The following is a 21,705-nucleotide window of genomic DNA, read 5'->3' as shown; positions in this document are numbered from 1 at the left end:
TTGAGCCCAGCATGAAGTAGATGTACTGAACTTGAACATAGTTGAACACTGTTATAGCTGGTGCTGTTCCATGGCAGATGGATATGATATGAAGACTCTTGTGACATGGACAATGTGTGTGGATGTATTGATGTTTTCTAATAATGAACACTAAGAAACACAAATTCAGTGTCAAATTTAAAGGTACCGTATGTAACAATTGTACCTTAAAATAACAGCTTGAAAAAAATTGTGTCGCTACAATGACTTTTAATAGGGCGATTTCCGCCTCCTTCACTGCCATCGGGGGTCTGTACTCAAATTACTACGCTATGTAACTTTCTTGGCTATGCCCGCCGCTCGGGCGGAAGTAGTTCGACCTGCTTTCTGGCTAGCTAATAATAAATTACACGTTCCAATGTCATTACACTTTCTAATGTAAATTCTGAATTTGTAGCTTTTTGGTGTTACAATATTGTATTAGATCGCACGTAGGCGACTCCACATTCAAACACTTAGAAAACATTGTAGGCTCAAAACACGATCGGTATTTCTTCTAAACTAAATGTTGTCATTCTTTTGGTTGAATTAGCATCCATCTCCGATATCACAATGAATAAAACTCTGCAGTCATATTTCTGTAAAATCTTTGAATATTCTTACCTCGGTTGACATATTCGCTGTTTTCTGATCACGTCTTCACTGACTCCACTCACCGGTATACAAGTGAATGTGTTTTTACGACACTGGAGTAAACGTTAATACTAGTAAAAACCTTTAGGGGGAGCTCCAAGGGAATCCTGCATATTATGCCTTTAAATCATTTATTGTAAAAACATAAAACCCCTCGAGAACACCTATAATTTCGTAAATCACAGTAACAATAACATAAAATCTTCGTCCGAAGACATTGCTAGTGAAAGAGGCTTTGCATTCTTCTTACATTCAGCAGCATTTATCATCTTCTTACTTGCAGCAGCGCTAGTAGCAGAAGCCCCCCTCACACCTTTTCGTCGTCTTGGCGGCATGATGTTCACTGTTCAGATAAACTGAATCACTATGATTTTCCAGCATTTCATACCCGTTTGACCATAAAACCCACACGCCAGCAAAACGCTATTCTGTCGTAATTCACATGCTACACACGCTCGTTTAACTTTGACTTATCGTTCGTTGCGCACCAGTGACACGTCAGCACGCGTTCGTTGCGCGCCAGTGACACGTCCGGCTAAAGGAGGGATCCCATTGACCAAGGAGTCATATTAGAAAGTTTGATTAGCGTAGGGAGAGAGTTCTTTGCGATCGGCAATATCCATTATTCCATCATGATGAGTTCTTGTATGAGAGCTACCGATTCAACCGACAAGGAATAATTAATTTACAAGACCTTCTGAAGTCATTTATTGCAAACACCACAGTCGAACATTGACTGCCTTGCGCTTTTTTGCGAGTGGTACATTTTTGTAGTGTCGGTGATGCGGAGAACAAACCACTCATAATTAGATGACAGTGCTATTAGTACACCATAGCATATCATTATTGTAGAAAATGATTAAGGTGGACTCATGATAAGAATAGAGAAATACACACACTGTATTTTCACTGCTTCAATTTATTGCGCTTGTTATTAATACATTTAGTAATTTAACAGACGCTTTTATTCAAAGCGACTTACAAGGAAATGTACAACTACACCGATGTAGGAAGTGAGGGGAATCGAACTAGCACTCTTGCAGGTTCTAACCGGCAGCGTAAACCTCTGTCCCAGATCACACTTGCTGTTTCGCATTTATACATAGATATCAGCCAAAAGACATCTTCACACAACATTTCTTGCCTTGCTCTCACATCGGTGGCGGTGTTGAATTTTTCCATGATTATTCAATTCAATTCAATTTTATTTGTATAGCGCCATAACAATACAATTGCCTCTAGGCGCTTAACAGAGCCCAGAGCCTGAACCCCCTTAGTGCATGCACAACGGCAACAGGGGCAAGGAAAAACTCCCTGTTGGGCAGGAAGAAACCTTAAGCAGAACCACAGCACATAAGGGGGGACCCATCTGCTTGAGGTCGACCGGGTGGAGACAGGAAGGTGGGACGGGGGGAAGGGGGGAAGGGGAAGGGTTGTGTGGCAGAAGGGGAAAGGAAGCAACAGGGGTTATACACAGCTAGCATATGGTCACTGGACATATGTATACATACATCTGGTGGTAAATACATGATACAGGCAAGACCAGATTACTGTGCCAATAGGGTTACTGTTACAGGGGTAAGGGATGTAGGGACAGAGAAACATTTCGGTGGAGGCAATAATGTATATTGTATATAAATGCTAGCATTGGGTATTGGGTAGTGTAGGTGTACGGCAATGCAGTGGCGGTGGGTGCGATTGGCCGAGGGTTTCTCCAGATAGACCAGGTAGAGAGACTACGTGCAGAGTGGTGGGGGTGAGGAGCGATAGTTCCACTTCCATCAGCGATTGGAACATGCTATAGGGGAGAGAGAACATTTATGTTAGTAGACAACAATTTCAGAGACAGATAGGGAGATGCATTTGGGTAGTAGATTTAACAGTAGGCAATATGGCTATTTTATCAGTGTAATTATAGGCAAAAGCAATATGATATGGAAGGAGAGAGAGAGAGAAAGGGAGAAGATATATGTAGTAATGCTGGCATATATTGTTAGTGTGCTTGCAAGCACTATTGTTCTTCTTAAGTTTTATTTATTTATGCCGGGGCCGTACATGCATCCACTCGGCAATGTTTGAGACGGTGAGATGATGGTGTGGACAAACCGAGAGGCAGTATTGTTCGTTACATTGAAGTATAAGCTGTTATGCCGGGGCCGTACATGCATCCACTCAGCAAACAGGATACACTTTTGGCTAGCGCAGCAGGTGATGGGTTTGTTGAACGCAATTACTTTTGGCTGTATAATTTGTTACATTAAAGTATGGGCTTTTATGCTGATTATGGTCTTGTATTCTTCATAAGCGTTCACGTTCATCTCTATGGAGTTTATTTTGTGCCAATAAGTTTAAAGAAGACCTTTATAAGAGCAAGCAAAATACATCAATTCAAAATACCAAATTAAAAAAGTCAAGCAAAATACATCAATTCAAAATACCAAATTAAAAAAGTCAAACAAAAAAATATAAATAATAATAAAAAAACAGATTGCAATGGAAAAGAAAGTGAAATGGTGTGAAACATCTGCCTTTGCCTCTCTCCTTTTGCCTTTGCCTGCCTCTCAATTTTGGTTGTTGTTGTCGTTTCATTTGATTACCTCTCCAGCTTTCGTTTGCGCTCCCTGATTCTTTGTTTACGGTTTTGACACAAACGTGCCTTGTGGGTGGGCTTTCGACGGGGGCATTCATATTGGCTTATTTGTGTTTGACGGACAGCTAAGCGAGCGTACCAAGTGGCTCTGGCCACACCAGCTAATCGGCTTCTGATTGGTTCTGAAAACGTCACCCCCCCCCCACTGACCAAATAGCCGCCAAACCCAGAAGATTTTTCATTTCTAGTCACATTTCGACGATGTCAAGCTAGTTACATAACACGCATAGGTAAATACCTGTGTCTTAATATTATGTTGCTAAATATAATATTGGGAATATATTAATAATGTTATTGAAATGTTATTGAAACCCAGGTGAATAGGTTGAATGATTACGTGATACATCCCTTCTTTCCTCAGGGAAGCCAGGTAGCACTAGACTAGACATCTCCTGCTCGCCAGCGGAGAAAAAAAGAGCCCTATTCTTTGAGTTTAGAACCATTATACCGTTTGAAAATCATTGTTTTGGTGATCGACCTTTCCTGCCTTTTGAAGTAGGACTTGCACGCGCAATTGCCCTGATAAGTTTAGCCTGGTTGACGTTAACCACATGATTTGGGTAAAGACCAGCCTTTGACAAGCCAATATATCCTGTTCTCAATCAGCTCGCTAAAACATGCTAAAAGGACAATTGATTAACTTAGCTTCAGTCCTATGCCGAACGGACCCCAGGGGGGTATTCTTCGTACTTGGTACGTTAAATAAAAAGAGCCCTCTGGCATTGTTTTGCTGGGAGAATGAACCAATGGGGGTTATTAGATTAGGAGGTTTACCACTTACTCTGAGTTAACTTATCCAGGTTTGTCACTAAACCACGTACGACGAATACCCCCCAGGTGAGGGAAAAAACAGGAAGTGGCAGAGGTCAGCTCAGAGCGGAGTTTCAGGACAAAGACAGAAAACACATGGCCTGACAAAACAAACACAAAAAGCACATGAAAATATAAACAAACAGGGGAAATCACATGTCGGGAACAAGAAAACACAAAACGAAGACAGAGCAGGATCCTGACACACATAGGCTATAAGACCCAAAACACTGAAAGCACATCCAGATTATGAGGCCATACGCATTCAAACATTTGTTAACATTTAGTTTTTTAAAGTTCTAAATGCACCATCCCTTCAATTTTCTCTGTTGGGTTGTTATGGTTTCACTGTGTATTAAGACGCAAACCCTGAAGATCTCTCTGAGGGAACGCCAATCCCCTTTAACTCCATTATATATTCACCAACTTGTTCAGTCTTTAAAAACAGTTAAAGACAAATGGAATAAGTAATCTACGGGAACGTAATTCTTCACTTGAGAAAAAAAAAGGATTTAAATGTTTTTTTAAAGTATTTTATGATCATTGATTGTTGTTTTGGAACATTAAGCTACGTTAAACGTTTTCATGTTAAGCGTTTAAGAATTTCCCTGCCATATCAGTTCAACTGATCCTGGAGAAACAGTGCCGTGTCCAGCAGATTAGAATGTGCTCTCCATTAGAACAACTGTAAAGCCCTAAATTGCAGGGTGAGAATCTTCAGATGGCCTTATAATAACAATTACTCATTAGGTGTGGGTCAGTTGTTTACAGATGATGTCTCTAAAAACATTCCAGAACTGCATTGTCCCACTAGGTTGATTTTATTTACACCCCTGCATTAAAAGAACAGGGACTGAGGCTGAGTTCCTAAATTCAGTGGAGTCAGATTAATTAAGTTTACCAAGACAGGGTCCTTTATTAAATATTGTATTTCAGCAAAGCCCAGAAAGACGAACGTGCAAAAACCTTCGCCAACAGTTCCAGTGTTGGTCTAAAAAGTCCTGAGGTGCCTGTGGAAAAGTCAATAAACAAATAACAATACAATGACAATGTGACAATGAGCAGAACCAAGTAACAATGCGACAAAATTATAATTTCCTTCTATACTAAAGTGTTATGGTTTTCTGCCTGTTTTATAGATTTTATTCATTTTACTGACAGCTGATTTAGGCTTAACATCTGAGATCATTTTTCAGGTTGGCTGGGAGCAAGGTCACTGCTGAATCCTGTGAAATTGTAGCCTCAGCTCTGCGATCAGAGAAATCACCCTTGACAAACCTTCAACTCAGCAACAATGACATAGGAGACAAAGGAGTGGGATTTCTCTGTACTGGACTGACAAGTCCACACTGCAATCTGGCAACACTCAGGTTGGTTTAGAATATCATTACTGAATTTCTTAAAGTAACACAATGCAACAATTATACTTCAGGATTAGGGTTAGGATAATCAGTTTAACCTTAAAATAACAGCTTGAAAAAAATTGGGGCGCTACAATGACTTTTAATATGGAGAATCGCCTCCGTGCCATTGCCATACCAGGGTCCATAGGCATATAACGTTCTGTAGTTTTGCCTTAGGCCGCCCAACTTTCTACTGTCTGCCGCACTAGTAAGTAGCTAATTTGCCGTCTTGCTTTGTCTTGTGTTGCACTTGCTTGATGTTTGACTGTGTAAGGACAGTTGTTGAGTGAGTAGTTTGTCATAATGTCAAAGCCAGCGCATTTCAAGAGATTTCGTTAGTTTTAGGTGCTAGCATATCATTAGCAAATAGCTATTGAACCGTTGTGCTGCTTTAATAATATTCTCCCCAGTGGTCATGTGTGACAGTTTCACAAATGGGTCACACTTGGTCAACCAAGTTTTCTCTGGTTATTTATATCACCTGTCACAGACTACTGTATACAGTTTCTGCTTGACCACAGAATATATGAGTTATGGAAATCTTTGTAAAGTAGTGTAAACTTTGCTGTTCAAATGGCTGAAAATGCCTGTCAGGAAGTAGCCAGATACCTGGGCAGAAGTGTACAGTGGGTTTGTACACAAATAGAGATTTCCCTAGTGGCCAAACACAAGAAGGCACCCATCCTGTACAATGTAAATCATTATCTGAAAGAATAATGAAAGAAACTAATTTGTTCATTTATCAAGCTTCCAAAAGACAACACTTTATGCAAATTATGAAAAGACAAAAGCCTTTTCGAGAACGAATGATTGGCCTTTGCCAGAAAGAATGTCCACAGCAGATACTGGTCCCTGTTTTGGCAAGAAAGAAAGAAAACATTGACCAGGAAAATGTTTAGCAGGTATTCAGAATTGGTGTCTGCACACTGGTTACTACTCAAGTCACTGAGTTAGGATGCCCATCTTACCTGGAACTCTATTTTTTTTGTAAAAGTAGGTGTGAAAAAGTCCCTGCTTAAAGGTAGTGTGTAGTTTTTAGTGGCATTTAGTGGTGAGGGTTCCAAATTGCAACCAGTGTATTGTATGCACGTGTGAAACTATTGTAAAGGCCTATGCATGGCTCAAAACACTTAAATCTGTTATTTATAGAAAAAGGCACTTTTTATATAAACAGCTGAAAAAACATCAGTTAATAAACTATTTAGTGAAAAATTATCTTAAATCAGTCTTTACTGAGTTGTTTTGAGCCAATTGTAAAATGTGTAGATTTTATTTATCCTACATTTATGACAAATAACATCGGAGTTCACTTTTCAGACTGGATAGATGCAGCCTCTCTGCTGAGTCCTGTGGAATTGTGGCCTCAGCTTTGCAGTCCAACACCTTACCCCTGACAGAGCTTGACCTCAGCTACAACAGCATAGGAGATGAAGGAGTGATGCGGCTCTGCTCTGGATTGAGTAGTTCACACTGCAAACTGGCAAAACTAAGGTTGGTTTAGACTAGAGTGTTCGTACTTCTGGGTATAAAAATTATTTTGAAGGTTTTTGTAAATCTGAATTTATTAACTTACACTCAGCTCCATCCTGTGCTATAATGCTATGCAGTAGATAGAACAATACGAGTCATACATGCAGTGGATAATTTGAACTGTAGTTAACTCCATTTGAGCATAACAGATATTAAAATGTGCTTGTCTCACTCAAACGCTCATAATGAAATATGTAAATAAGATATATAAATAAGTATTTGAAGTAGGATATGCAAAGTTGTATGCCCCCCTTTGTCTTCATAATCATAATTCAAAATGCCCTAAAAAATATCATACCCAAACAACGTTGATATCATGTAATGGAGGAAATGAGCAAGCCCTGTTAGCTTAGCTCACAAAAACAATATCGTGTCCTGAGTGTCTCAAAAGTAATGATCCAAAACAGGAAACGTTCATGGCTAATTTATGGAAATACTACAATGTTATTATAAAATTATTGCGTGTGCACTTTGTAAGAGAAAATGTATAATCTGCTAGTCATTATCGGAAAATAAATCCGAACAGGACCCAGACAGGAAGCTACGGAAGCGTATTGCTGCCACACTAAAAAAAAAAAAAAAGTCTCAGTATCAACTAATTACGTGAAAGTTTCTTGTTTTAACAATATCTTTTTCACGTTTTGACATGATAAATATCATGTTATTACATGAAATTATCATGTTATTACATGAAATTATCACGTTATTTCATGATAATGATATTTTCACGTTATAACATGATAATGATATTTTCACGTTTTTACAAGATATTTATCATGTTATTACATGAAATTACCATGTTATTTCATGATAATGACACTAAACGAAACGAGAGGCAAGAATAGGCTGGTAGCTACTATGGGTGCTTTACACGAGTCAATCAAATTCTATTTTAAGCTGGGTTTAAGACATGGTGAGATTCTCCAGTTATTGAACACGGTGGATGACATCGTTATAAGTATGCGCACACTCAGGAGGATTTTAAAATGCCTGGGATTGTACCACGTTTTCAATGAGGGAAGGAGGTTCTTGCCCAAGATTCCACAGTACATGGCCCCATCCATAGTTCCCTTGAATAGGCTGGAAGCTACTTTGGGTCCTTTGCACGAGTCAATCAACGGTCGGGCAGCTAGTGTTGAACTTGGAGGTTCTCGCCCAAGAATATGACCCAAAGAACACCATCCCCATATCATCCAGCATGGAGGTGGAAACATTATGCTACCGGGCTGTTTCTCTGCCTAGGGTACTGGTGGACTCCACCGCATCAAGGCGACTATGAATGAGGCCATGTACTGTGGAATCTTGGGCGAGAACCTCCAAGTTCAACACTGGCTTCAACTCATCCCACAGAATTTCTATGGGTTTTAGGTCGGGGGACCTAAACCTTTATTCTGCGGCCGGTGAACCATGCCAATATGGGGTATATAGGGGCCAATAATTGTGTAGAGCACTGTATGATGCTTATCAAATTTATAAATCTGAAATATTTATCTAAAAATCATTTTTTTTTTACTGTCCCATTACCTATTTTCATTTTATAGTAATGTGTACAATTTATATGTTTTGCGATTAATTCCTTCAATATGTAATATCTAAAAAATATAATTTTAACAATGTTCTTAACACCACAACATCTGAGTCTTTACTCTGTGTGTTTATCGTCTCCAGTCCAGTTGTAATTCAATCATCCTACAGCTTGCATCTGTGTTCATAGGCTGGATGGATGCAGCCTCTCTCCTGAGTCCTGTGAAATTGTGGCCTCAGCTCTGCAGTCGGAAAATTCACCCCTGACAGAGCTTGAACTCAGCTACAACTGCATAGGAGATGAAGGAGTGATGCGGCTCTGCTCTGGATTGAGTAGTTCACACTGCAAACTGGCAAAACTAAGGTCGGTTCAGTTTATTTCAATTTTATTTGAAAGGTTTTCACCATTGTTTGGATATTTTTTTACACAGCATAAAGGGGTGTCACCCAATAGCCCCGTCCCTACAGAATGGAAATACTAATCAATGGCATAAATGATTACCCACAAGGTGTTTGTCTGGGGAAAGCTTCCTGGGCCCTCTAGCAGGAGGGGGGTGGGTCTCTGATGTGTTTTGGCAGGAAGGGATCAACTTGAGGGGTGTTTGATATGTGTAATGGTGTAATGTGTCTGTCATGGTAGGAGGTGGGGGCATGAGACTGTGCTAATGCTAGATGAAGGGGTTATAGCTTGACCAAGGCCATCTAAAGCTAATATGCCTCACTCCAAACATCTTGTACAAAAGCCAACAATCAAATCTAAATGGCTCTGGCTCCAAATGGATGGATCAGGCTGAATGGATGGATCAGGCTTTAAACGATCACGTTTAAAAAAAAAAAGAAATATTAATGAATGAGTACATCGATTTAAAAGTAAAAAGAGGGTTTTGAGGAGCAGAAATCAAATATTAGTTGAGGGATAAATATGTTTTTGTCTTTGTTTGGTTCTTTTTTTCTTGCAAAATGAGACCTGTGGACCTGATATCCTCCTTTAATAATATTTAATAAACACACTTTGACTTTGACTTTGACTTTCTGTTGTGTACTTCCAATTTTTGCAGTGTGGCCAAATGTGCTCTTACCAAGGATGCCTGTGGCTATGTGGCCTCAGCTCTTAAAGCACACTCTGCACTGAATGAGTTAGAGCTCAGCTTTAATTACGTGACAGACTTGGGAATGGAAATGCTCTGTGATGCATTAATGAGCGAACAATGCAGGCTCTCCAGTCTAAGGTGAGAATTTTGTGTACCTGTTTTTTTTAATCTTTTAATGAGCATATAATCTTTACTTAGTTACTTAAATGAGTTGTCACCAAGTTGTAGTGTACCTTGCTTGCAACATAAATGTGGGTAACCTGCAAGTTAACAAATTTTGCTTCTTACCACAGAGTAGCTGCAGGTTATCTTACATCTGAGTCCTGTACGTCATTGGCAAATGTCCTCCAGTGTGAAGAATCAAGCTTGAGGGAACTGAATCTGAACTACAATGACTTGAGGGATTTGGGAGTGAAACTACTTTGTGATGGCCTGATCCATGCAAACTCTAAGATACAGATTTTAAAGTAAGTGCTGTTACATTTAACATTACTGGAGTCAATAGTTTTGTGTATCCAGTTAAACTGGAATAGTAGATCATTTTATCAATTATTAATCATCGACCATAACCATATTTTGCCAGCATATTTTTTACCATTTGGCAACAAAATTCACCAACCAACATACTCTATGGCAGTGACTAATTATGTATGAATTGGGACTGCAGTGGCAGCTGTGGTGCTGTGAAAATAGCTGAATCACAGCTGAACTTCATGTATGATTTAATATTTTATGACTATTTTGATTACCTAATGACTATTATAATCATTTTAAAGATTCATTGAAACATGTATTGAATGATATAGACCATATAATGATCCATAGATTTAGGGGCAGCTGTGAAAAAATAAATCTGTCCATTCAGTCATTTCACAAAAAAGTAGCCATTTGGTTGTGTGTTATGTAATTTGTGTGATAGTGTTTGTTATCAAATACAACGTAAGCACAATGCACACCCATTTTATTCATTGATCTGAACATGAGTCAAATCTGCGTAATTACTGGAGTGCGTTTTATGCGTTTAATTGTTTTAAGTTATTTCTCAATTATCAAACTGATGATCCGCTCTTGGTGCCCTTATTTCAGTATGAGTACATAAATGATGCTGATTAATTTGTGAAAACTTAACATTGCAGAAGAACACATTTAAATTCCTCCATACTGTTACATACAATGGTGCTAGAGAGTTTTTGTCATTTTCTGTATATCTGCATAAATTTGATATAAAATTTGATAAATTGGACTCAAGGTACTTAACTTCTAAGTACCTTGAAGTGGCCCCTTCCCATATTACAGTTAATAATACCATACGCAGAGGTACGTATGTTATGCGTTGAAAAATGCTCAGCATGACTTTAGTGCATACGCACCATTGATACGTATGGTCCAAGATGTGTGTTTGTCATTGTGTTTGTGTGTGAACAATCTTGTGATATTTACAGGCTTTCAGAATGCTCCCTAACAGAGGACAGCTGTGAATATCTAGCCAATGTATTACAATCACCCAGTTCCAAACTGATAAAACTCAAACTACATGACAATGACCTGCAGGACACTGGAGTGATGCTTCTCTCTGCTGGATTTATGGATCCGACCTGTGGACTGCAATCCCTAGGGTAAGAACTCTGTTGAGTTTTGAACTCAGAATCAAGCCAAATAATTGCCCCTCAGAAACAACATGTGGTTGCTAGATTTTAGATTGCAGAAAATAACATGCTACCGACTTCAAAGTCAGTCGATACTATGGCTCTAATCCATTCCCATTCCATTGTCTGTTTCGGTAGGTTGGCAGGTTGTGGAATAAAAGAGGGTGGGTTTTATTCTCTGTCCTATGCTCTGGATTGCAATCCATCACACTTAGAGGAGCTGTGTCTGGACTTTAACAACCCACAAGCACCAGGGATAGAATGTCTCGTTGATCAGAAGAGAAATCCCAAATATAAATTAGACACTCTAATGTAAGTATGTAGAACCTTTACCAAAATACTACTTCAAAATAATTGCAAAATTCATGCTGTTTTAATTCTTTTCAGTGTGGATTCTGATGAAGCTTTCCAGCTAAACCCTGGACCAAGGAAATGTAAGACACATTTTTCATGATATATTCTTACTCTTTCATCACAAAAACATTAGTACACAAACAACAAATATAACAGTACGTATGCTGTTCTTTTGGTTTTCTTTTGGGAAACAATTTAAACTTCTCACTATTCCTATAACTGAAACAAAATCCTTAATAATAATAATACCAGGCCTTATTTCATCACTGTAATATACATGGTCCTCAATAAACATTGTAAAAAGGGAACAAAATACAATGGTTAAGAAGAAGCCACATTTTTGAAAGAGACGATGACAAAATCACTTGATACAGTCCATTTGTCCATTAATTAAGACTCCTCAGAATGCTAATTAAGGAATATTTAGATTCATGGTTTATGATTAACTTCTTTAAAACCTAATGTCTTTTTTATGATTGCCTGTAGATTTCTGTCCACTCACACTGGATGACCAAGTACGATACGACATGGATTTCCTTTCTCATGGGGACAAAAGCGTGTCAACAGGTTCATCAATGGATGCATCACAGTACGAGATTATTCTGTCTAAAGAGGCTTTGACTAAGCGGTGCTATTGGGAGGTGGAAGTGAGTGGAGACAGAGTAGAAATAGGGGTTTCAAGCAGAGCACAGAAGTCCACATGTGCAGATGACCAAATGGGCAAAAGTGGATTTTTCCCTTGTCTTTTAATCTACCATAACAAGTTAGATTGCTTCGTCCAAAACAGTAAGATCATTGGAGACTGCCCTGACTTTGATTGTCCACACAGAATTGGTCTGTATCTAAACAAACGTGCTGAGTGCTTATCATTCTACAGTGTGTGTGAGGACAAATTAACACTCTTGAGAAAGTTTCCTTCAACAGGTTTTACCAAAGTGACAAGTGCAGGAAAGCTCTTTGCAGCATGTAGGATTTACTCAAACTCAGAGGTGAAGCTAATTAGTTAACAAGTTTAGCGTGAGCAACTGCAACACAAAGTATGCTAGTTAACTTTACAATGGAAACAAGCTGAGCAAGTTATCGCAAAGATAACCTTGAACTTTTCAGCCACAAACTCTTTAGCCTAGTTCAACCATCATCCAGAACCCCGTTTCCCCAAGGACTGGTAACTTTGATATTAAAACTGGGCATACATCTAGCTGACTTAGCGTAGTCATTTACATGGCCAAGCAACGGACTGTTTAACCTTTGTTATCACAATATGAATTTACTGATTTGATTTGTTCACTGAACATACAGTAACTGTTGGACTATATTTTCATGCTTAGGCTGTTAGTTATGCTTTCCAGATACAAAGGGACTCGCATGCATCAGTCACCATTTTCCTCTCCCACTTTGGCACCTTAATCACACTGATTAACTGTATGTTGGCCTTAAGCCTATACTGCCCTACAAAGGCAAAGAGCAGTATGTGCATTTTTTCCAAAAATTTTTTTTTGCAGAAATTGAAAGTGCAGGGTCAGCTCTTCAATCTGTGAAAATTTTATGTTGATCAATAAACTGTTTCATGTAAATATTTTCAATTTAAATTTGCAGTGTGCAGTGTTTATAGAAAAGTAGAGTAAAACCAAGCCAAGTGCAGTATATGTCTTTACTGCAGTTTGCATTGATTCTACATGCAATACCTTAATGTATGCGTGTGTAATTTTAAGCAGTAATACAAAGGCAAAACGCAGTATAGCCTATAAAATTACCAGATTTTGCAAAAATGTAAAAAAAAATTAAAGGGTGGTGTTCACCTCACTTTAATCTATCTAATTATACATTTTGTTATTAAATATAATTTAAAACTTTTACTTGGTGTAAAAAAAAACACAAAAAGCTGTTTTTCTCAGTTTGGGGTTTTTGCACTTACTGCTCTTTGGCTTTGTAGGGCAGTATATAAATGTGATGTATTATAATGTATTATTATTATTATTATTATTATTAGTATTATTATTATTACATATGCAGAGAGAGAACTCAAGCTTCGCACTTCATATAGGCTAGTTTCTTTGTCTGATCTCATATGACCGTGCACAGACATGCACACTCATGCCGAACTACGACGTAACAAAAAAAACACACACACATTCTTTCTGACGCGGCCCGCAAATGCACATACGCACACACACACACACTCTCCTGTAGTTCATTAGTTAGGTACATCTAGTTAGATATATATTCTGTGTTTTACTTCTGATCATTTTGTAAATAAATGCCTTTGATTGTATATGCTGGTTTATTTAATGTTGCACAACAGTGAATCCTGCCAACCTCTTCTATTCAGAACTCCTTCAACTTTCAACCTTTACTAAATATTGATATGGTCATTTTGGTTGAAGTTATTAATTGAATTAATAAATCAGATTTCCAGTTTGATGGTTTAGTATATTTTATGAGACTGATTTGTGACTGATCTTTATTTGACCACTTTGGTAGACACCACACTTTGTGTATTGTGTATCGGCGCTGTTCTTAGGAGAATTTTCTGAAATATGTCAGTTGCTTCAAACATGAAACTGTATATTTGTGACAAACATAAATATAATACTGTGTATCATACTGTACATTTTCCTGTTTGTAGCCTTCTATACTGTCTGTTAGCCATTCATCAGACTGTTTTATCATGCCAGAAATATACTCTCTGATCTTGTGTACCAGTGTATTATTATTTTATTAAAAATATACTCTCTGATCTTGTGTACCAGTGTATTATTTCATGTCAGAAAGATGCTGCCTGATATCATGTACCAGTATTTTTGCACCTTGGCTCAACGGGGGTCTGTGGAGCACCTATCTGCTTAGGGTTTAAATGCTTAAATCGCCACTAGCCAATATTATTGCATTATAATATCGAGATGTTGTCCAGAGGGCGCGACCCTCCTGTCTGCCCAGCTATGAGTTACGGCAAAAGCCCCCCACCCCATTATTGTAGTGGAAAATATGGTCCTACATTTCTCCTTGCTCAGTTTGAGTCAGTAGGATGAGGGGGTTTTCTCCTTGCACAGTTTGAGTCAGTAGGATGAGGGGGGTTTCTCCTTGCTCAGTTTGAGTCAGTAGGATGAGGGGGGTTTCTCCTTGCTCAGTTTGAGTCAGTAGGATGAGGGGGTTTCTCCTTGCTCAGTTTGAGTCAGTAGGATGAGGGGGGTTTCTCCTTGCTCAGTTTGAGTCAGTAGGATGAGGGGGGTTTCTCCTTGCTCAGTTTGAGTCAGTAGGATGAGGGGGGTTTCTCCTTGCTCAGTTTGAGTCAGTAGGATGAGGGGGTTGCTAACCTCAGAATCTGCCGCTTTTTTCCCCACCTCACTGCTTGTGTCCTCTAGGTGCTGTTTATGTTTTCTCCATTTTTTACAACAGTATTTGTTTTCGTGCGTGTTTGTAACACGCCAAGACAACCTAATAGAGGGTAGCAATCCAATGGGAGTAGGACATATATTATATTACGTATTTTGACTAGAATGCGCCCTTAACCACTGAACCACTGCGATAGGCACAAGAAACAGTTTACATCGCTATGGTTCCAGCCACACCACCGGCCTTTGCCTCAGAGTCCTGAAATTGTTTATTCTGCAGAGTAAACACAGAGAGCTTAGCTTACGTTATGACTCATATGATGTTATTTTAATTGTGGGTCCCTTTTAACTATCGGGTGAGGAAACAGGAAATCCAAAATAGTCAATAATTCAATGTATCTTATACCTAGTTATAATTTATTTGGATTCAACTAGCATGTCAACATTCTTGGGTGAAGATACTGAGGAGTGAGGTGAGACCAGGCTCTCCGTTGTGGGGTGGCTGATTTGGGCCATTTCACAGTGACCCATTGGCCTGGCTGTCTCTTTCTACCTGTGTGTGTGTGTGTTTTGTATGTCTTACCACTGGTAGCATAATTAGTAGTATCCCTTTTCCTACAATTTGAATTGTCTTATTCATTCACGATTCAAACAAACCCACTACCACACCAACTATTGCCTTAGTTACTTGTACATTTAGAAAAACACACTAATTCACATAGTATTCATTCCCACAAGATCAAACAAACTTCATATAGTAGTACTAATGATTGACAATTAACAATCTTACATGGTCAAAGACAACAGTACAATAAGGACAGTATGGCATGTTATATGTGCATGGGTGTGTTCAAGAAGACCACAAAATGAGAAATATGCCGTTTCTGAAAACTGTATGAAGCCAAAAGGAAGACAAGGCTGATGAGAAAATATTGTTGTTAAATGGGAAAAAGGAAAACTAAGTTCACAGTCTGCACATTTACAGTCTGCAGACCACTTGTTGTTTTTTGGTCAAAGGTTCCAAAATTGAGTTACATTTATTCCAGCCTTAAAGGACCAGCATGAAATAAATGTACTACTTTAAATCATAAAATGGCCATGAAATATCATCAGAGATTAAGGAAACATGCTAAACTGAAATACTGGCTTCTCCAACAACAATGCTACAACCAGTATATTACATTGTCTGTTCCAGAGGCAAACGACTGTTTGTGTTTTAGCCTGTGTGATGCCTGCCCATTAATGGAGTTCATGTGTGAAAGCAGGAGAGAGAGACCCATTCATGCTTTAACTAGCAGAGTTACAGTGCGGGTTGAGTGAAACATACAGTATACATTCCCATGATGTTTTGGGTAAATACATTATGCTCTGCAGTGCCATGGTGAAAATGAGATAAATGCTGTCACAGCAGGACATTGGTCAGTTAGCATGCTAGCAAGTTTTTGGGTAGCGAACAATTGGTGGTTTTCATATAATACTTTACACTATTTGATCTTGTGCTTTATTTCTGTCCTTCATCTCAGCCATGCCAAAATGGCTGGAGCTGGGCCTTTTAGTATTCAGACAGTTATTCTTGGTGCTAGGGTCAACTTTCATGTAGTTTTTTTGTCAACACTTCTTTCGGAAGTAGAAAAATCATGGTTGTAATACAATGGTGTGGTGAACATGAAGCAGTTTGGCAAAAAAAAGGTCTTGTAAGGTCAAACGGAAAACAGGCCTACAGGTACAGGCTTATGGAGACACCCAAGCATTCATGGAGGGGTCTTGGGATTAGAGATGCAGAGTCATGGACAGGCGAAGCCTCCCAAAGAGATATAAACATTGCAACATTGACAAGGACACATACCTGTTCTCACAAGTCACCATTGTCTTAAAATGATTTTCGGCAACAAGTCAGTGGAATATTCTGATTGGCGGAGCTTCGATAAAATGTTTGGGTTTGAGAGAATATTCTGATTGGTTCAATTTGAATTTGTTATGGTTTTTCGATTGCTTCAATAGTGATGAAATAAACCATTTAAAAAGTTAGTGCACTCGTTTTTTGACCACTACTCAGATTTAATGAAAGTCTGCAAGATTGAATAAACTTCAGTTCATCGCATTCTGTCTTCTGACTCTCATTGAAGTATCAACTCTTAAGATTTGAAGAGGTTGAATCGCTACAACACACACAAGGAAGAGTGGCACATTTACATTAAATACACTGGTGTCAGAGACCTCTGCACACCATATAATCCCCAAAGCATCCCTCGAGACAGACACATGTAGAAAACCGTTTATTTAATTGTTTAAGTGTTTATTCTGTAGCCCTATAATGGTTACAGAATTCTGTAAGCCTTCAGGCTGTACGTTGGAGAATTAATCATACTTTGGAGAGATTGTTGTGTGCTAAGCTCTGAAGAACGTTGTCATTGTGGAACAAACAAATCTCTACAAAAGAGAGTTGGCTTTATGGAGTCTTTGTTAACTCCATTTACGTCCAGCTAACTCGGGTTGAAAAACCCTACCGACCATCAGGTAACATTATGACATACAACATTATTACAAATACAGCCGAGAGCTGTGTATGTTTTAATAACAATGGCTCTCATCGTGAAAAAGCTTTGTCTTGAAACAAATACAAAGGAAAGATTTCAATGTCCATGATGAGCAACATGAAGACCTAGAGCCTCTGTCCAGTCAAAAGAGAGAGAAAGTAATACTGACAAGAGAGATTGAGACAGAAGTGACTAATACTGAGATGGTGATCATGTGACTAATACTGAGATGGTGATCATGTGGTAATACAAAGATAATAACAATAATAATAATAATAATAATAATTCATTTTCTATAGCGCTTTTCTCAATACCCAAAGTCGCTTTACAAGTGTGAAGACAAGCAAAACAAGACAACAATAAATTATAAAAGACAAACGATCGAAACAAACATTTTAGAAAGAAAAGCTGAACATGTGAGTGTTATGGTGGAGGGGAGGGAGCAGGGGATTAGGAGGTGAAGAGCGAGGTTGAAAAGGTGAGTTTTGAGGGTTTGTTTAAATAGTGCTATGATGGGAGCCTGACGGATGGGCAGAGGGAGGGCATTACGGAGGGAGGGTGCAACGACAGAGAAGGCCCTGTCACCCCAGGTCCGGCGCTAAGTAAGAAGACCCAGGTTAGTCCAACCAGCCCCTGGTAAATGTAGACACGTCAAGAGTAAACCACAGACATTATAGAAATCAAGATGTACAAGCATGGATCGTTGCTGTACAGATAACTTCATAGGATAGTTCACATGTAAACAGAAATGTAAGTTCGCACACTGACATGGCCACATGTAAACTGGTGCATCAGCGGCCAGCAGCCCTCTTCACGTAGGTAATTTCAACACAACAATAAAATGCTAAAAAACGGGTTAATGTTAAGTCACATCTTTAAACTGCTTCTAAGCACGATGGGCCATATTTAAGAATGGTGTAAGAATGGTTTCTGGTCAACAACTAAACCCTAAGCACTTGATTAACATAGCTTCTCTGCACACACAACTTAACCCTAAGCACCTGATTAACATAGCTTCTGCACACACACCTAAACAACAATGAAATTAAGTGCGATGATCATCACCTTTTCCGCTTGGCTAATCACGCGATGGTCAGTGTTCAAAATTATTCTATTGGCTGAGCCAGACCTGTACGTTAGGGCCTCATCCTATAGGGTGAACCAGGCCTCATTCTATTGGGTGAGCCAGACCTGTAAGTGAGGGCCTCATTCTATTGGGTGAGCCAGACCTGAGGCCCTCATTTTATTGGGTGAGCCTGACCTGAACGTGAGGGCCTCATTCTATTGGGCGAGCCAGACCTGAACGTGAGGGCCTCATTCTATTGAGTGAGCTGAACCTGAGGGCCTCATTCTATTGGGTGAGATAGACCTGAGGGCCTCATTCTATTGGGTGAGCCAGACCTGAACGTGAGGGCCTCATTCTATTGGGTGAGCCAGACCTGTAAGTGAGGGCCTCATTCTATTGGGTGAGCCAGACCTGAGGCCCTCATTTTATTGGGTGAGCCCGACCTGAACGTGAGGGCCTCATTCTATTGGGCGAGCCAGACCTGAACGTGAGGGCCTCATTCTATTGGGTGAGCTGAACCTGAGGGCCTCATTCTATTGGGTGAGATAGACCTGAGGGCCTCATTCTATTGGGTGAGCCAGACCTGAACGTGAGGGCCTCATTCTATTGGGTGAGCCAGACCTGAACGTGAGGGCCTCATTCTATTGGGTGAGCCAGACCTGTAAGTGAGGGCCTCATTCTATTGGGTGAGCCAGACCTGAGGCCCTCATTTTATTGGGTGAGCCCGACCTGAACGTGAGGGCCTCATTCTATTGGGCGAGCCAGACCTGAACGTGAGGGCCTCATTCTATTGGGTGAGCTGAACCTGAGGGCCTCATTCTATTGGGTGAGATAGACCTGAGGGCCTCATTCTATTGGGTGAGCCAGACCTGAACGTGAGGGCCTCATTCTATTGGGTGAGTCAGACCTGAGGGCCTCATTCTATTGGGTGAGCCAGACCTGAGGCCCTCACGTGTACGTTAGGCCCTTCAGTGCCCCATGTTGTGTGAGCAGTTTGAATCCTAGACTGCTGTAGTGCATGAGGGTGTGTGTGACCAGACAGACCTGAACGTGAGGGCCAGATTCTATTGGGTGAGCCAGACCTGAACGTTAGGACCTCATTCTATTGGGTGAGCCAGACCTGAACGTTAGGACCTCATTCTATTGGGTGAGCCAGACCTGAACGTTAGGACCTCATTCTATTGGGTGAGCCAGACCTGAACGTTAGGACCTCATTCTATTGGGTGAGCCAGACCTGAACGTTAGGACCTCATTCTATTGGGTGAGCCAGACCTGAACGTTAGGACCTCATTCTATTGGGTGAGCCAGACCTGAACGTTAGGACCTCATTCTATTGGGTGAGCCAGACCTGAACGTTAGGACCTCATTCTATTGGGTGAGCCAGACCTGTACGTTAGGACCTCATTCTATTGGGTGAGCCAGACCTGAACGTGAGGGCCTCATTCTATTGGGTGAGCCAGACCTGAACGTTAGGACCTCATTCTATTGGGTGAGCCAGACCTGTACGTTAGGGCCTCATTCTATTGGGTGAGCCAGACCTGTACGTTAGGGCCTTCAGTGTGCCATGTTGTGTGTGTTTGAAGCCTAGACTGCTGTAGTGCATGAGGGTGTGTGTGTGTGTGTGGGTTTATGTGTATGTGTGTGTGTGTTGTGCATGAGGGTGTGTGCACCTGAATCGCTTTATGAAATGTATGACACTAACTTAGATTGCTCCTATCTATGAATATTCTGAATGTCAGTCGGCATTAACTTTTCTGTAAGTAAGTAAGATTTCCTTTCATCCTTTCTTGAGCAAACTTGAGTATTCATAGTGCATCTATTTTTGCCAACTGCCCAAACAACAGCCTTAAACATCCTTTAAGCAAGCTCTCTCTCTCACACACACACACACACACACACACACACACACACACACACAGAGTCCTCCTGTACCAACTGCCCCAACAACAGCCTTAAACATCCTTTAAGCAAGCTTCCGGACACATACACTGAACTGTTGTTATTTAGGGTTACATTTGAATTTACATGTAGACATTTAGCAGACGCCTTTATCCAAAGCGACTTCCAAGGATGTATACACATTTAACATTTACACTGATGGCACACTGCACGTCAGAAGCAATTAGGGGTTCAGTGTCTTGCTCAAGGACGCTTCGACAGAAAATCGAACTAGCAACCTTCTGATACTAAACGACATCTCTACCTCCTGTACCACTATCACCACGGCTTACCACAGAACAAGAAAAGAAAAGATTGAAAAAAGACTTTGGGGTTAAAAAAAAAATGAGAAATAAATATATAAAAAAAAAATGAGGTCTCAAAAACAGGTCCTTTCTTTAAACGCCCCCTGGACGATCACCCTCTGTGATTTGGGGCTTAGTTTGGAGCTGCTGATCATCGTGCGAATAGCCAAGTCAAAAGAGAAAAACACCCTTCGTAAAAATTGGCCCTAAATGTTCGAATCTCGGAGGTTAAGAACACGGGCGACCACTAAGAGCAGAAACATGCACATGTTTCCATAGCAACGTTAAAAATGAGTCAGATTAAGTTCCATGTGTTTGGATCGCCATGGTGACTGCTTCACTTCACAGTTCTCTAGGAAGCTAGTTCAGGATGGAGAGGCGGCTCCACCCGATAACTGCAGCTTTTCTGATTGGCTCATCTTCTCAGCACACCAGAGCTTCAGCCAATGGGAGGAGGTTTTCTCCACCCTCTAAGGAATGGGCCAATCGCACGCTGGCGTAGAGGGTCAGGCCTTGCCCATGCGCTCGGCCACACTCCTGACCGGGGGAAGCCCGTGGCGTGTCACCTTGACGTGGATGAACAGGGAGGCCGGGGACAAGCTGCTGCCGTCCGCTCGCAACAGGTGCACGTGTCTGTAGCCTGGGGGGAGGCACACACACACACACACATCATTTTACACACACATCATTTTACACACACACACACACACACACACACACACATCATTTTACACACACACACACACACATCATTTTACATACACATACACACACACACACACACACACAAAAGCATCATTTTACAAACACACACACACACACACTCACACTCAAACCCACACACACT

The 21,705-nt window shown here is 40.3% G+C and overlaps 1 protein-coding gene across 4 annotated transcripts in view; it reads right to left on the bottom strand.

The window, feature by feature from the left end:
* Positions 1-17,360: 17,360 nt before the first annotated feature.
* LOC308362342 (1-phosphatidylinositol 4,5-bisphosphate phosphodiesterase delta-3-A-like) overlaps positions 17,361-21,705 on the bottom strand; it is a 22,244-nt gene continuing 17,899 nt past the window's right edge. For 2 of the 4 annotated variants that reach the window (XM_080834949.1, XM_080834951.1), the window contains 2 exons: positions 20,016-21,498; positions 17,361-19,498 (listed from right to left, as the gene is read on the bottom strand). In XM_080834949.1, coding sequence (XP_080691075.1) covers positions 21,365-21,498 — 134 coding nt within the window. In that variant the 3' untranslated portion in view covers positions 17,361-19,498; positions 20,016-21,364. Of the gene's footprint in view, positions 19,499-20,015; positions 21,499-21,705 lie in introns of those variants that run through there. The other 2 variants (XM_080834950.1, XM_080834952.1) reach the window with 2 other exon arrangements.

Source organism: Sprattus sprattus (assembly GCF_963457725.1).
Source record: "Sprattus sprattus genome assembly, chromosome: 3".
NCBI classification, from domain to species: Eukaryota; Metazoa; Chordata; class Actinopteri; order Clupeiformes; family Clupeidae; genus Sprattus; species Sprattus sprattus.
This window is presented reverse-complemented; position numbering and strand designations above follow the sequence as displayed.